Genomic DNA, 16930 nt, shown 5'->3' on the forward strand with positions numbered 1-16930 from the left:
ACATATCGCTCACGAATTCCTGCCCCCTTCGAGCAGCCACACTCTCTGCTCACTGAGGGCTGCCCTTCCCGCCTGCCTCGCCACCGAGGGACTCTTCAGCCTGCTTCTCAATACAAGCTGGCGCAGCACCTTCCGTGCAGAAACTTTCCTCTGCCGTGTGCGGTTGCTCTTGGGCCACTGGACGTCCTGCTCACCCGTTCAGAGCCCCGTGCCCTGCCCCGCTCACACAGACAACACTGGCCTCCGCAACAGCAGGATCAGATTACCCAATCAAAAATCGCCGGATTAATGTGTCTTCTCTGCAGACGGCCGTGTACATGTGAGGGAGGCACTCCCTTCGCCTGATGTGTAACCTCATCTGCTCTCAGTCTGCCATTACACCGAGAATTACCCCCTCACCGAAGCAGGCTCCCACCAGGAGGAAGGATCCCCAAACAGATGAGGGAAAAACTAAACAGGAGGTTACTTATACAGCCCACGACTCGTGAAACAAACGACGCCAGCAGCATCGCCACACCAGGGGACCGGACGGCATGTCCAGCTGGGGATAAAAGTCCACTGCACTGCGGCTCTACGTGCCCCCAGGTAGACTGCCTGCACCACCGATCGGACTAATGCCCGCTCACCCGGTGCGAATCACCAAGAACCTCACCAGAGCGGTGAGTGCCACCGCACCGCGGGTGACCGGGGCAGGCCAAGCGGCCCCTTCCGACGGCACCCGATCGCCCGTGGCCTTAATTGACTACTGGCACTAAATAGCTCAGCAGAAACAAGCACACGCCACCTATACATGTTCAATTAATCTATCAGTGTTAGTTAACAAGCGTCTCTATAAAAGCAAGGAAATCCTGCTACAAACAACTCTAATCATGTGCACTACCAGAAACCGTGGACATCAAGGGGTGCAGGGCAGGGGCCTTGTGCACCCGGACCTCATACCCTACGCTCACCTCCTAATCGCGATTCACGTGGCCCGTGACTGGGCCTCTCCACCCCCGATGTCCGCCGTACAGTCGGTGCCAGGGCGACGGGAACCATATCTTCTCTGTAACCATGCGGCCCTCTAAAGGAAATACACACGAAAACAAAGGTGCGTCCCCCGCATATGGCAGCGGGACGCACTCTAATACACGATCGTCAATGTATCCTAAAACTAAAGAACCCCATGTGGACGAGCTACGCCTAGGCCCCCTCAAACCTCCTGTGCCACACTCAGCACACCGCCGACTCGAACTCTCTCCTCATCGACGATGCGCCCCTGCAGCTTGCCGGAGGTCCAAGGGGACAAAGAGGCTGACGATCGCGGGGCGCGGACTTACATATCCTCCCAGCGCATCCCGATGACATCACCTCATCCAGCCCCCTTTTTCGGCCCCGGAGGAGGCCCAGTCCCGTGGCGCTACTAAGGGCGCCCCTCCTCTAGGCACGGGGGGGCGCCGGTCATTGCTCACATATTTTACTACCCAATCAGCATTCAGTGCAGCATTTTTTTAATTTGCTTTATGAATCATGGCCTCCTTCCCCGTCACTGCTATGGCTTTATACATGTTTTTTTTCCGAGCATACATTTTTTATAAATCCAGATTTTGGGGGAACACGTAATGTACAAGCCCACATCAATCATAAATTCTTATTTTAAGGGCACTATTCAAACGGGTTTTGCTGTACGTAGGCTAGCCTTATTTTAATGACAGCCCTGGCTCACTGCTGGACTTCAGAAGCCAGGAGTAAATGACAGCAAATTCTTTGTGAAGCAGGACATAGCTGTTTGTTTGTGTATCGTGCCTACATTCAAATATATTCTAGAAAATGAAAAGAACAAATGCGAATTAATTTTTCTAGTGACTTTTCAACATAATATGTTGGCAGAAACAATGGCGACACATGTTTCTGCTGGTTGAAAGATATGTGTAGTCATTACTAGAAATGTTTTCCTAATACAGTCATGACAGCTGCACTAAAGCAGCAGCGATTCTTTTTTTTTTTTTTAAATAACTTTAGTGTATTTTAACAGCTGTTCTCCGTTTCTTTACCATCACTTTGGATTAGCAAGCAAGTTTGCCATTAATAGTTTGAAGACCAGAGGATGGATGTTTTACCCAAGCTGCACTACAGCTGCTTTCTTTCACCAGACAGCTGGGTGACACCGTTTTTTTCACTCAAAAAGTGTGAACGGGCCGGTGGAGAACTCCTTCCTCTGAGCGCGCCCTGATGTGTCCTTGTGAGTCGGGAAAGTTTAGAGTGATGTGCAGTGATGACATCATCACCTGGGCCTTCTCAGCCGCTCTCGCCAGGATTACCGAGAGCAGGGGAAGGGAGCAGGAAGTCTGACAGTCCAGCCTGCAGTGGGACTGCTGGTGTTTTTCTTACTCCGTGTCCTGGCATGGTTCCTGTAAAATACAAACACACACAGAGCGCTATTGTTTCTAGCCCTCTTACCGACCCACTGATCCTAATATGGAATTCAGCAGGAAACTCATGATTTCCTGACACGCACAACACGCCGGAGAAAGAGAAAAATCCCTACTGCCGACTAATGCTCCATGCCACGCGAGACCCCGAACCTCTGAGGCTAATTGGGTGGGGTTAGCAGCAAGAGGCTTCGGTTTCTCTAGCCGGGTTGGGGGAAAGTCAAAAAAGTCTCACACGGTTTTTAACTGTATTTCTGTGTTGCAACACATACCAAGATATCTCTGTCAGAATGAGGTAAGCTTCCTGACTCAAACCAGTAAGGGAATCTGTATTTTAGAAATACGTGGACCAAACGGCCAATTACCCCGTTTTTTTGCAAAATGTGGTGATTGTTCGAGGATATTGCAACAGCATGGGGGCACTGGCGTGATTCCTTGAGCTTTCAAAAAAGAAAAACGAAAAAGGAGCTCGCTGCTGTTTGTCGGCCTGTGCAGTTTGCCGGTTGCTGAAATGGGCACGAGAGAGGAAGACGCCGGCAGCAGGACTGTGAAGATGCTCAAGTGTGTGGTGGTAGGGGATGGCGCGGTTGGCAAAACATGCCTGCTGATGAGTTATGCGAATGACGCGTTCCCAGAGGAGTACGTCCCTACGGTGTTCGACCACTATGCAGGTAAGGTTTTTGTAACTTCAAACTAATTAGGTAACTTGTGATTGCGTGTAAACGGAACCCCGCAGTGCCAGTTTGAGGACTGTTAGCAACCAATTAGAGTTACATAAACTATTAAGAAGGGACGTGTGTATTATTTTCGGCTGGTAGAGCTCACGTGCTGCTTATTATGGAGACTAGAGTAATTCAATTAGGACAGATTGAGTTAATTGCAAGCAATGCATTCGTCAATTGGCGTTGTTTTAGTTGGCTTCTGCTGGTGTGCGATTAACCGTTGCTCCATGTAAAATCTTAACTTGTTATTTACACTTTTATGCATGGAAATGTAATCTATGTTTGTATTCAGGACTGGATTTTTAAGGCACCTAGTAATCTTTTATCTTAATTTTTTGCTGTAAAAAAAAAGTTGTTTACGTTGTGTCATTTTGAAACTGTATATGCCGTACAAATTCATGTGTGAAACTAATCTAAATATTTTTTTTTTTTAAATGCTGAATTTTGAACTAGCATTTCTGTTATGTCACATAAGTGAGGTCTGCGGGGGCTCACGCTAACATTTATTGGCTCTTCACCTTCACAAAGTGTTTTTTTTAGACCAACAGTGGATCGAAACTTTTTGTAGAGTTGATGTTTGTGCTAGCTACAGTTAGCGTTGGGTTTCTGGATCTTCACTACCAGTAAAATGCAGAATACTTTTGCTGTAGTGCCATTTCGTCTTTCATTATCTCCCACTTGCAGGTTCTTTTAATATCTGCTTTCTTCCTTTGTCCCTGCGTTTCTATCTTTCTCTTCCATTCTTCATTTTCTGCCTTTTTCTCTCTTGTGCATAATCTGAAAATACGTCCTGGCCCCCTAGAAATGAGTGCTGGTGCTCACCTTCGGCAATCACTGGCAAAAATATGCTCCGAATGGATAGCAGAATGTTCATGTATTATTTCTCTGTCCGTTTCTGCAGGCCGGCACTAATCTAAAAGTCACTTTGTACAACCCCGCGATGCATCCATAGAACAGTCTTGCTTTTTTTGTCTGTGGGACACTTTCATCTCTATATTTATCTTTGAAAATATGTTGATTTGAATGTGAAATCAACTTTCATACCCCACATATCCTCTTTCATTGCCTTCTGTTGTAATTTAGTAGAAAGGCACCGGAGGATGTTTGTGGGTAATCCTTTAAGACCCACAAGATTCCATAGAAGCCAAAAGTCCAAATGTTGGTTCCCGCACAGCACTGCAAGATCCATAACAGATCTGTCAGGAGACCCACTCTCTAGATTCATTGTAAGTAGATGTCCTTAAAACTGTTATTGACCTGACCCTCATGGACCAGTACTGGGTACAGCTACTCTAGAATCAATGTGGCAATGTTGAAACATCTCAACATGCTTAGGAATACAAGGCTGATGAGGATATATAAACATCATACCCAGAGACGCTGGTCAGATGTTTTAAATAAATGCAGACAGTGTTTGAGTTGAAATGTGGAAATGGAGAATAGACTAGAAAATCGTGAATTGTAAAATGTACAACCAACAAACAGTGCTGTCCATACACACAGGTAAAAAGAGTATTCCTGACTTGGTACACATTGTTAAATTTGATTTGAATGCGTACATAGCTCATTAAAAAAATGTAATCACACATTGTTAGGCTGTTGTTCACTGCAAACCAACCAAGAGGGTGGTGGAACTGCTGTTTGTTCCATTGAAAGTTAGAATTTCATGTTGTAAGGAGAAGTCCAGACGTGAACATGTTCAAGGTTCCAAAACAGGACACAAACCACAATAAAGCTGGCATCGCTGTTGGCTATCGGGAGGTGTGAAGCTTGTAGTTGGGATACTCTGGCTTGGTTTTCTCTTAGAGGTTCTCTGCGATATGACTCAAAGGTGCTTGTACATAATGCAGTTCCCCTTGAGTGATTGTGGGTCTTTGCTTGGCCATGTGGGTTTTTAGTTATTTTACCTTACTCGTAACTACTCGGAAGCAAATTACGCCTATTTCACACCCTCCTAGTCTGCAATTACTGGGAGATCCTTAGGGTGGAACTGATGTGTCCACAGGGTGGTGTTTGCAGTGAAGCATGTTATTGTCCTGTAGATTCTGTGCCTTCCACTTCTTGCAAGGGCTCTGAATGAGCAGTATATCGCTCTTAACATAGGCAACTAGAAGTTTCAGGTCTTGACTGACTTGTGAATGCATTTTTTGAAGTAGGAAATCTTGTCAACTGAGAGCCCTAGTTATTAAATGCTCTACTTGAGGGGATGCTCAACCTGATAATGGGCTGGACATTAAGGCTTAAGAGCATGGTCTGGAAGCAGAGTGGGGGTAACATTGTAAGGTCTGTTCTCATACTCTCTGGTTTGTAGGCGCTTGGTAGTTTTCATTGTCCAATGTCTGCATTGTAATCTGTATCTTGGTAAGGGGCTGTTGCTCCTAAAGGGCGGAGGAGCATCACCCCTACTGCTGCGAGCGCAGCAGGCAAACACAAATAAATATAATGGCATGGCTATACCATTTTATTTTGCCCTCACCTCTTGCTGTGTACAGCATGAGTGTGATGGCAGGGAGCAGGGCTGAATCCTGCAATTGCAGGAAGACTGCTGCCCCTTTCAGTGTGCATGTCGGATTGGATGGCAGTCTTGTGACGGCAGCCCAACATGTGCACTGTAGACTCAGCAATACCAGGGCTGTGAAACAGCTGAGGAATTGCTGGCACGGTCCCCTAGCCTCAAAATGAGTGCTGGGTTGACCTGCTCCAACCAATCCTGGAGCTGCTCTCATGCTGAAAACAGCATGACAGCAGCTCAAGGATTCATTTGATTCGCATTCCACTGGGCAGGAAGGAATTCCTCCCATTCCTTCTTGTGTACGCCAGGGGGGGAGAAGTGCCTCATTGGGCTGAAGCCGCATTTATGGTGAGTTTGGCACCATCGCGCTTCACCAAATGCTAGCAATGATATCCGCTACTACGCTTAGTGTTGGACAAATTGGACACACCCCACTTTGGGGCCTTATATGAGGTGTTTCACATTAATATTCAGAGGAATCATAGGTAGATTTGATACATGATACACTTCATCTTCCATAAGGAGTCGTTTCAAAATCCAGGTTATTTTAACAAGCTTAATCCATTGATACGTAAAAGGGAGTTCACTGTGTGGCTATAAGGAAGTACCTGGTTGAAGAGAGTAAATACTTGACATGCTATACACAATCTCCCACTATACCTGGGCAAACCTTTAAAGGACAGATAAGTGTGTTATGCCCCCTTAAGCTACTCCTTAATATCTAAAAAAAAATAGCCTGTGAAAGTGTTTGACAGATCAAGAACCTGGAACTGAGCAGGACTATAAAGTGGTCCAGGGAACTTTTGGCAGTATTTGGACTGAAGGGGCAAGCTGCCTGTGCTATAGTTGTTCGTTTGGAAAAAAATATATTTTAAGAAGGACGACGGAACTAAAGGGACCTGGGGAAGTCTTGGCATTCTCAGAACAGCTAACTGGTTATTCAGTCACTAAGCTTAAAAGAAATAACATTTTTTGGTTAAGGATGGAGATGAAGATATTTCACCAATAACCAAAAACCTACTGAACCTGGGATCCGGAACATCATGCTGCCAGGCGTAAAGTGCTACAACCCCTTTGTGTGGAGTTGTAAGCGCCATATAAATGCAAATGTAATACAAATACAATATATATTTCACACTACTAGTAATAGCGTAACACTCAGCGGTTGGGCAGTTGATTGTAGTTCATACAGGCAGTATAATAATGCCTTTTTATTGCTCGACACTCTTAAATTCACATGAGACAAAACTGCTATGGGGCATGTTCATCACCCAGTACTGTACCAGTACTCAACAAATGAACCACCCATCTCCACCTGAACAGGCATGGAATAATTAAAGAGATCAGTGACAGGCTGCTGGCCAATGGAGGATTTTCATGTAGTCTTCCACTGCAGGTCCCAACTAGCTACATACTATTTCCACTTCTTTACATCACATAATGACATTCAGATATTGGATAATATTAAGTAAATCCATCACAGCAGATCTCTCCACCATTTCTCTCTTTAACCTATGCGTGCTCACTGCCATAAAGTTTAAACAAAATATCTCAGGAGGGGCAGCCCTATGCAGTAAACAGTTAAGTGAATTATGAACATATCAATTACCATAAAAGGACCTTCATAGCTGATCAAAGCTGCCAGCTTACTGAAAACCATAAACTGTGCACGTATCTCTCACACTTCATCACCCATCAAGCGCTGCTAGGGCTGTGCCCCATAGCATGATCACCTCACCCCGGTCGCCCTCAAGCGCAACATAGAAACATTTCCCACATAGGATCACAACAAAGACAACCCATTTCCAACCACACACCCTACACAGTGTAGTCTGCAACCCATGCAAGCAAGCACTTCAGCAACTCCTATAGGGGTGGTAAGCGGTATATGAATATTAAAATTCAATACGATACAATGAAGACGCACTGGCGTAACGAAAATTGAGGGGGCCTCCCTGCAAGGAAGGTGAAGGGGCCCCCTCTGAGCTCAATCAAGAGCTCTCCGGCAAGAGTGCGGTGCTGAGGGGGCCCCCTGGAGGTTGGGGCCCCCCGCACAGCGGGGGCTGCGGGGGCCTGTGTTACGCCCGTGCGAAGACAAATATCCTCAGATAATGTTAGCAGTTGCTCACAGGAGGGGTGGTGGTGCCTAGATTGTCTGTTGATGGTGCATTGTTCTCCGCTTTAAGTAAGAGATGGTTCCAGGAGCAATTTGATCTTTTGACTTAACCCCAAGACGCAATTTCCTTCTTCTCTGTTCTGAATCCTAAGCTTGAATTCATGCATTTCCATTACTAAAATACACATATACATTTTATTGGAATTTCTCATAAGACATGGTAACTTTTTAGATCAGTTTATACTTGGGTATTTTCTTTAAAGTTCTTTTGCCGTGATTCCCTCAAAAGATTTCAACAAGAGACTACATCAAGCTCACTGCACTTATTGTACAGTGACATTAGCCATCAGCTGCCGGGGGTCAAATTCTGTTATTGTTTTAAACCATAATTAACCTTTATCGCGCACGGTTTTGTACTTTTCACGTCTTGTCCAGGACTTTAAGTTCCTGACTTAAGGGTCTTGAGAAGCTGCAGAAGAAAAGTCTTTTAATATTAACAACTTGTTTTAATGTTTTGCTCCATACGAAACTTTTTTCATTGAAGTATCATAAATACCTTGTTACAATTATCCAACGTGAGGGTACCTGATTGTCCAGCCTCAGAAGGATGGAAGGCAGAGATAGCTTTGCCATATTCAAGCTTGTGATCTGCAGGTCGCTGCATATTTCAGCAGTGTGCGGTCAACTTACTGAGCCAGCACCAGTCAATGAATCCTGAGTCTGCCTGATGTAGGTTTCTCGTCCTCATGACACAAAAGAATGTTTCCACAAGCAATGCCAGTCACGTCTTCCTATATGTGTTCTCTTGGTCATCCCAGTGAGCAAACTCTGCACAAGCATTTGACAAGCAATGGCGCATTTATGATAAAGGGATCCAGTCAGCCTGCTGTACAGATGGGCTGATCTAAATCTGGAATCTCATAACTGTTTAAGGCAACGTTTGGCAGAATGTCTGATGTGTCAGTTCAGCAAAGATGGAAACTGCAATTTATGACCAATAAAGACCGGCACATGTGACACTGAAGGGATTCGAGATTAGTCGAGGTTTGAAGTGCTTTATGGTGCTTACTAGAAGCCTCCCTGAATCGGTCCAATATACCCTAGGTTGGTAGACACAAAATGATTATTCCAAAGCTATGCCTGATCTACCTTATGGATTCGTCTTTTCCTGGTTCAAGGGTGATTTGGGGTTCCATTACCAAGCTTTTAAAATACACACTTAGAAATTGTGTTTCACAGCATAGCACCCAAAGCTGCTGTGCTGTGTTGTGTGAAAGGGAGACATCAAGACCGTCCCATACCTACTAAGACAGATCTACTAAGATATGACATTCCTGTTGTTATCCTCTGCGTCAGTGTGCTTTAGGCATCCTTGCACCGCACGCACTTTCCACTAGTGTGCAAGGGTGTGTTCGTGAAGCCTCACAAAGGGTTGGTACTGAATAGCTAACCTTCCAGTTCAAAATTCTATGCCTAGACCTCGTTTAATATTTTTTCTAAATTTGTATGTGTGTTTTACAGTACAACACACAGGGAAAGTCGGAGAAGTTTGGAGAAATAAAACTTTTCAACAAACTTGCACCTGCCTGGAGGAGGTGTAATACATTTAGACACAAATCCCTGTCTGCCAATTTTAGTAAATAGGGATTTGTATCAAAACGCATGAACGGTTGCATGGATATGCCCATATTCCACCCATTGGGCACGCCCTTAACCAAAAGTAAGTACTACATAGTACTACTTAGCCTTATTAACCACTACTTTCCAGCACAAAATACGTTTTTGCTGAAATGTAAACCCCAGTTCCAGTGGCGAAGCAAGGGGGGACGGGACAAATTTTGTGGGTGGCGGCCTCCCCCCTTACCTATGGCCATCGCAGGAATAGCCAGCGCACCCCCGCCCTTACATACCGCCACGGACGGCAAACACAGGGACCGCCACGGGCGGCACAAGGGTTAGCTACGCCACTGTCCAGTTCAACACTTTTGTGATGTAAACCTGACGCAAAGTGCTAATAAATTTGAGCCCAAGCCTTCCCTGTTCACCATTGCTCACCTTTAGCATCCCAAACAAAGCAGTGCTGCACACAAAGGAAAACATTAATGGTAAATGTGCATGTGAAATTTACCATTCTTTCATTTAGAGCAGTGCTTCCCAACTTTTTAGAACCATGGCCCAATTTTTAGAACAACCAACATTCGTTATCCACTTAGCTTTCATGGACATGAGGAGGGGAATTGTTTAATGTAACTAAAGCATAGTGTGGTAGCGCACTGGCATTTACAGGTCGCATCATTTCAATTGAAATGGTCATTAGATTTGCACAGAAATACAGTTTTACTGATAAAACTATATTTCACACAAATGATAATACGTCGAAATCGGGTTTTAATGAATATTTTTCTTTTGTGCATCACCAAGTAAAGTGCCTTGATTAGTTTTGATCCTATTAAAATCTTTGTTTCCATCATACTTCAGAATTACAAAAAAAAATGCTTCATTTTTGATTTTCTAACTACTGAATGTGTGCAGTGTATTTGCAGGTATTAACATTTTGTTGTGTGTTACCCAAAAATTACATCATACAGCCTCTCCTTTACACCCGCTGTAATCCAGAAAGATTGTCTAATAATTCACTTTCCTTCTCTTTCTCTGACTGCAAAGAGAGAGGAGCTTGTAAGCACCATTCCCCATGTTAAAATAATAAGCAACAGTTTGTTAGAAGACGTAGCCTGACATTTGAGTCCTGTCTTTGAAGTGCAGTAAAGGTAACCAGGTAATTTCAGAATTTAGCTTCTTTATTTAATGCTTGGACTTTCGCGACCAACCAAAAATCAGCTTGCAATCTACCAGTGCATAGCAACCCACAGTCTGGGAAACACTGGTTTAGAGGTTTAAAACCAGCTCCACCACCTCTCCTTCTCTGGTTACCTTATATTCTAGTAACTCTGTTTATTCTCCTCTGAAGGCTTCAGCAACTGTCACATCAGAGGCTTTGATCAGCTTATTATACACTCTTGCCGGCTGATTATCTGGTGGTCTATACAAAACTGCAAACCATTCCCCCATAACAACTTATGTAATTCCAGAGCGCCTTATGACGTGAGCAAAGTGGTTTGCAGTGCTATACAAAAACTCAAAACAGTGCAAGACTATGAATGTAAAGTTAGCACCAGGACCTTATTACAGATAGTGTCTTGGGGGCACAATGGGTGTGTGACCCTCTTTTTGTGCCGCAGGGCACTTTGGCTTTACAGAAGGGGCTTCAGATGCTTGTGCGGCCCCTTCTGTAAAAGTGATAGCACGGATGCACATGTAGCACTAGCACTATTTTCGGAGGGTGTTCTCTCATTTGCCTGGGGGGCTGGCCCCATGCAAATGAGGGAATCACTTTGACTCTGCACCCGTGCAGTATTATGGACTCCGGCGCAGAAGCAAACATGCCCTCAGGAAGCACACTGACAAGGCTCCACAAAATGGTGGTGCACAGTCAGCGCGCCACCAGTGAGCAGCCCACTGGAAGGGGCAAGAGGGTCCGCTGGACCCCACAAACATCCCTCTGCAGGCGAGTGCTGTCATTCACTGCACCTGCCCACAGGGGGATCTCTCTCCCTATTTCAAAGATCAGGCGAGTTGCCAGCTGCAATTTGAAACATGGAGTGGCTTAGAAGCAGTCGCTTTGTATTTAATTGAATGCACTGTCCCCAGGGTATCATTAATTCACTGCTACCCTGAGTGCCATCCATTCATCATAATAGGATGCGCTGTCCCTGTTTGACCAAGCTCACCTTTTAGAGGTGTTCCTTAGCACAAGTAAGGGCAGTGCGCCCTATTAGTAATACGGGCCCGGATTGCTATGACACACTCAATCAGAAAACAGCGCTACCTTATGTTAAAGTGGCGCAAATGCTGAAAAACCTCCCTGACAAAGTTATTGTTAATAAGTAAAGCAAAAACGACATTTTAACACACATAATGAAATGTCAAGTAGGATCATGACCATTCCAGTTCATGCCTGGCACCATCATAAACAATAGATTCTTGTAATGCAAAAGCCAAAGAAGAGCTTTTAGGGGCTCATATTTATTCAACAAAGGTGGCAAAGATTCAGAAGAAGTTTGTTTTGATCATATTTTCAGAGGCTCGCGGATCACTATGGGACAGGTGAATGTTTAATTGTGTATTTCCATATTTCAGCTGCATGGAGCACAAATTGAGTTTCAGCTGATCTATTGCTTTTGATGGCTCGCTGTTTTTGTAACCAGAGTCATAATTTGTGGTTTGGTAGGGTGTTCCCAGCCAGTACTTGTTACACCCAGCTGCCTTGAAACAATAACTTTTTATGTGGCAGTGAAAGGTTTAAATCACAAACTAGCCTTCACCGGTAGCCAATGAAGCCTTCTAACCATTGAATAATGTGATCACTATGGTGGGTTTGTTTGCTCTAGCCCTAATTGCTGCACACGGTAGGACCTAAAACTTCCGTAGTTACGTTCATGTTGCCCATTCCTTCATTAAATTGAAAAACTGTACTTTGAAATCTACTTTAGATATTTTGAATTTGGGTTCATCCATTTTGAACATTGTGTATAATGCAGGTTTGTGATCAGTGCTTTATTTGTAAAATGTTAAGTCCAGGTGCTCAAATCTTTTTAGGAGGCCACACCTATTTCACCAGACTCCACCCACGTCCTCCACTGGCTCCCCCACTTCCTCTAATGGCTCCATACACATCCTCAACTGGCACTGCTAAAAGCCAGATGTCATACTACCTCACGGATACAGTGGGTTCCAGTGCCATGAGGCGCATCTAGTGCTTCAACGGAAGTCTGTCCGATGGACAGTAAGTAACACTTCACAATACTCGAAACACACTTTTACCAAGTGGGACCCTACAGTACAAGGGTGACCTTTTATCCACACGAACATTTATCAAATGGAACAGGAGACATTTTTAATACACACTATCCGGCTGTTTAACACACAATCATGACCCAGGATCATCTAAACCCAGTGACTTACTTTACCACACAGACATTTGCTTCACGTCAGGCTCTTTACCACACAGACGAAATTTAATCCTTCCACTTTACCACGCTGGCATTTTTCAGCTTTTCCCACATGCGTGTCCTACCACGAGACCTTAACCACAGGGATTAATCAAGTGGTCCTTGGCCCTGTGGGACTTTGGTCATACACACCATGTAACATCCATAAAGTTTCTTTTAGATCAAAACAAGACCTCACATATTCAAAACAGGAGAGGGTCACCGAGAGTTTTTTACAATAATAATAGTCAGCTGCTGTATTACAATATTGAAAACACACGTCACGATCCCTGAATATTAGATGAAAACACATTTAGAATTTGGAGAGTATGCCTGTGCACGGTCAGTGACGTGGCTGTGGAGGGCATGAAAGAGCTGAAACTGGATCATAAATTCAAACCTGTTCTGAACGTCGACCCACAAAATACGTTTGGCCCAGGGACCGAAAATACCTTAAGACGTCCTTGATCTTTCCTTCCTAAAACCTAAGCCTTTTCCCATCATTTGTATACGTATTAAGTGTGAGTGTCAATTTGAATGCATCTGGGAGGCTCAGTGTTTTGTCTGACATGTTCAATCACTCCTGGCTTAGTACACAACATCACTTTGTATCACGGGTCTTGTAGTTTTGTGCAATACACATGGGCTTAAAAAACAAAAAACACCAGCTCCAAAACCTTAAATAAAAAGGTTAAGCTGAGTTTTGTCATTTAGGTAACCTGACAGTCATTAAACAGCAGCTCCTTGCATCCATGGAACTGTGTGTGCTAGGATACACATGTTGTCTGTTAAACTAATTAAATTTACTGCTGAAATGCTTAGGAATATAACATACGCACAGAGTTTTGTACCCTTTTAACGTCACGAATAAAAACTATTTTGACATCAAAATACACCAGTCATTAAAAGAAATAATATGTACTGCCTTTTACAAATCGGTGGTAGGTCGTGGCCACAATCGGATTAAATACAGGAAAGTATATGGTCCTTGGAGCCTTCTTAAATAGTATGTGAACGGTAAAGAAAAATGTCAATGGGTGTATGTTGTTGGAAGGGGAGAGGTGTGGCGCAGCGGCAGGGCGGCTGACTCCGGAGCGTGGGACTCACGGTTCGATTCCCAGCGCTGGAGGCAGAACAACTCAACATCATGTGACTCTGGGCAATAGCTCGCTTAATCTCCCCTACGGCCCCCAGTGCCTTGAGACCCTTACGGGGGATAAGTTTGCACATTACAAATACCAGTTTATAATTTTTTTTTTGTTGCAGAGTTTTATATAGCGCAAACTTGAACCAACATGAGGACACACATTCATTTTTTGTTAGGCACGGGTAGATTAAGTGATTTGCCCAGAATCACAGGATGTTCAGCGTCATTACCGAGACTCGAACCCAGTTCCCCAGGTCCGAGGTCGAGCGCCCTAGCTGTTAGGCCAACTCCTCTCGAAGAAGTAACATTCTCGTCTTATCCTAATTTTTGTGATAATATCTTTATTTTCAGGTAGGCCGGGGTTGATAGCAATAACTGGGGAGAGGATGTGGCCACTATCAACGTTTGTGAAACATTTTTTGAGCCCCCGAGGGCTTCCGACGATTATATACCTGTAATTGGATGTACAGGTCATTGTATATTGAAAACGAGGCTAGCTGCGTCATCATTCTCCTTAGAAGGCAGTGCACAATTGTTTCTCTGTCCTGATGAAGACCCCACGGTGATGTTTTTCAAAGACACACGTAATTAGGGGTCGAAACGTGCATAATACCACTTCATTCAATTTCCTTTTTTTTCACTATTGTAAAAAAAAACTACTTATGTTAGTTGTGTATATGGTGTATTTGTCCTGTTGTATATTAATTATTCTTTAAAATACATGATTATTTCAATATATTAATTAACACTATTCAATTTAGGTGTGTTGTTTGTTTGTATAAACAGTGTTGTGATTTATTGAATCATTAATTGCTGTCCTACCTCTGTGAGGACTAAGTAAGAAATATAATAATTCCTTTTGTGACAGAACCACTGCTTGTATAACAGATTTGGAAAGAGGACCAAGAGAGGACTGCCCTCCTGCCTTTGAAGCTGCAGGAAGAGAGGCTGCAGATTGCAAGGATTGCACCAGCTGAACTTTGGGGCTAGTGAGTTTGGACTATGCCTTTGGCTCCTGGCTCAGGGAAAAGTTGATCCCCAGCCCCAGATTGAAGCAGTGACTCTAAGGGTCAGTCAGCTGCCCCCCTGGAACAGCACCAAGGACAAAAAAGCTGAGGATACCCAAACTGGCAAAGCAGTAGCCACTCCCTAGGGATCGATGCTGGCTGCCAGTGAGTATGTCAAGAGACAAATCTAAGATAGCCAAAAGTTGCTCAGAAGTGTTATCAGTGACAGGATTCATTGCACAAGAGTGGCACTAGCCCCCACCAAGCATACTCGGTGTGAATGCTGTTTTGTGAGATCAGTAGTCCAGCTGAAGCTGGCCTTCTGTCGCAAAGAGGACGTTGTGGGCTCTAAGTGCCATGGTCAAAGTTTCCTCACCCCACCCATGTACTGAGGGATCAACCACACTTCAACCCTATTGACCGCACAGTTCCAGGAGTATCTCTGAGCATCTTTTCTGCATGCAACCCCAGCATCAGGACCACTCCGTTATGGTCTATGGTGGTCATTTAATAAAGGTTGGAACTTGACTGGAAAAGGCACTGGTGACCAGGTAACTGTATAAAGTAACCCTACTGGACTCCTAGAACCCTGTCATGTCAGATAGGATTGCCCAAGCCAGTCCAGAGTCACCAAACAAACTGTTTCAAACTTTTCAAAAGTTTTAAAAGTTTTTGTTGACTAATGCTTGTTTGCGGTTGGATTTAAAAGTATTTATGTCTTCTAAAATATGTATCTCTGGAACCCCCCAGTGGATTTTGATGATCAAGGATTGTAAAATGAATACAAATGTGCTCTATTTTTATAAATTGTTGTTGTGTCTCTTTCTTGTTGTGTGACTTTCTTATTCTGTTGTTTGGTGATGTAAAATGCTTCACACTAAGTTCCTTTGTTTATCCTTGCTGCTCAAAGTCACAGCTACCCAGGGTTGAGCTTATGGTTTACAAATTAGCCTGTCTGGACCCAAGGCCGGTTTTGCACGTGTATTCCACAATAAAGTCCCACTGCCATATCGTATAATACACCCAAATCATCACACTCCTCAACTAAAACAGCAGTTTCTACAATTGTTATTTTGGTGAAGCCTCTTCTGTAGAAGACCACTACGTGAACCATGTTAGTTTGACACAGAACTATATCTAAGTGTTCATCATGTGCTGGAAAAAAACTCCAAAATGTAAGTATCACCTATAATGTGAATACAGGAAATGTAACCTTAATCAGGGTATGCATTTCAAGTACCTATTAGTATATTTCTTCAAACTTTATTCTCCACTACAATTGCATTGTTGTACATAAACCGCAAGGTCTAGCATCTTCGTACCAAAGTAAGTCAGACAAGTACGCTGGAGAGGTGGCATAGATTATCCGGTGGGCCATCAGCAAAGGGTGCAGAACTTAGTAAGTTTGGTGGGGGGCATAGCTCATGTCCAGCTCCCATCACTTTTTTGCTCGGGTAGCATTCAACTCTTTAAGACCCACTGGGTTTGCAGTTTTGTCGAGTGAAAGGTGGAGTGGGGAAGGAGAACTTCTAAATGTGTGAATTCTTCACAAAATAAACCCTACTCTCAACCTCTAGATCCCTTTCCAACTAACCTGCTGCAAGTTTCAAGCCTGAGTTTCACATTAAGCTTCAAATAAATTCCATTCTGTAATGAAAAAAACGTGCTTTCAGTCTGGCACCTTGACCAATGTATCAGGGGAGTTAGATCTTGCGGACTGTCAAACTGCTGAGCTAATAATTAAAGCTTTTCATTTTCTTCCTAGTGGCTCAAAAACCTAATGTAAAATCACCTGCCTGTAAAAGGACCTTTCCGGGAACACTTAAAGTAATTGAATGTTTGACTAAAAATATGTGTATAATCTTATTTAATTGAATAATAGAGCAAGCAGGACACTAGAGATCGGAAGAGAGGTTTATGCAGTGGGACACTGTAAAATTAAAAACCGCTGTCATTGACCTATCAGT

At 43.9% G+C, this 16930-nt stretch overlaps 1 protein-coding gene across 1 annotated transcript in view; it reads left to right on the forward strand.

The window, feature by feature from the left end:
* Nucleotides 1-2083: 2083 nt before the first annotated feature.
* The window catches only part of RHOJ (ras homolog family member J), a 540570-nt gene continuing 525723 nt past the window's right edge, over nucleotides 2084-16930 (forward strand). Inside the window, exon 1 of the mRNA XM_085626197.1 lies at nucleotides 2084-3082. Coding sequence (XP_085482323.1) covers nucleotides 2923-3082 — 160 coding nt within the window. The 5' untranslated portion in view covers nucleotides 2084-2922. The remainder of the gene's footprint in view (nucleotides 3083-16930) is intronic.

The sequence above is a fragment of the Triturus cristatus genome, chromosome 9, assembly GCF_964204655.1.
Source record: "Triturus cristatus chromosome 9, aTriCri1.1, whole genome shotgun sequence".
In the NCBI taxonomy this organism is placed as follows: Eukaryota; Metazoa; Chordata; class Amphibia; order Caudata; family Salamandridae; genus Triturus; species Triturus cristatus.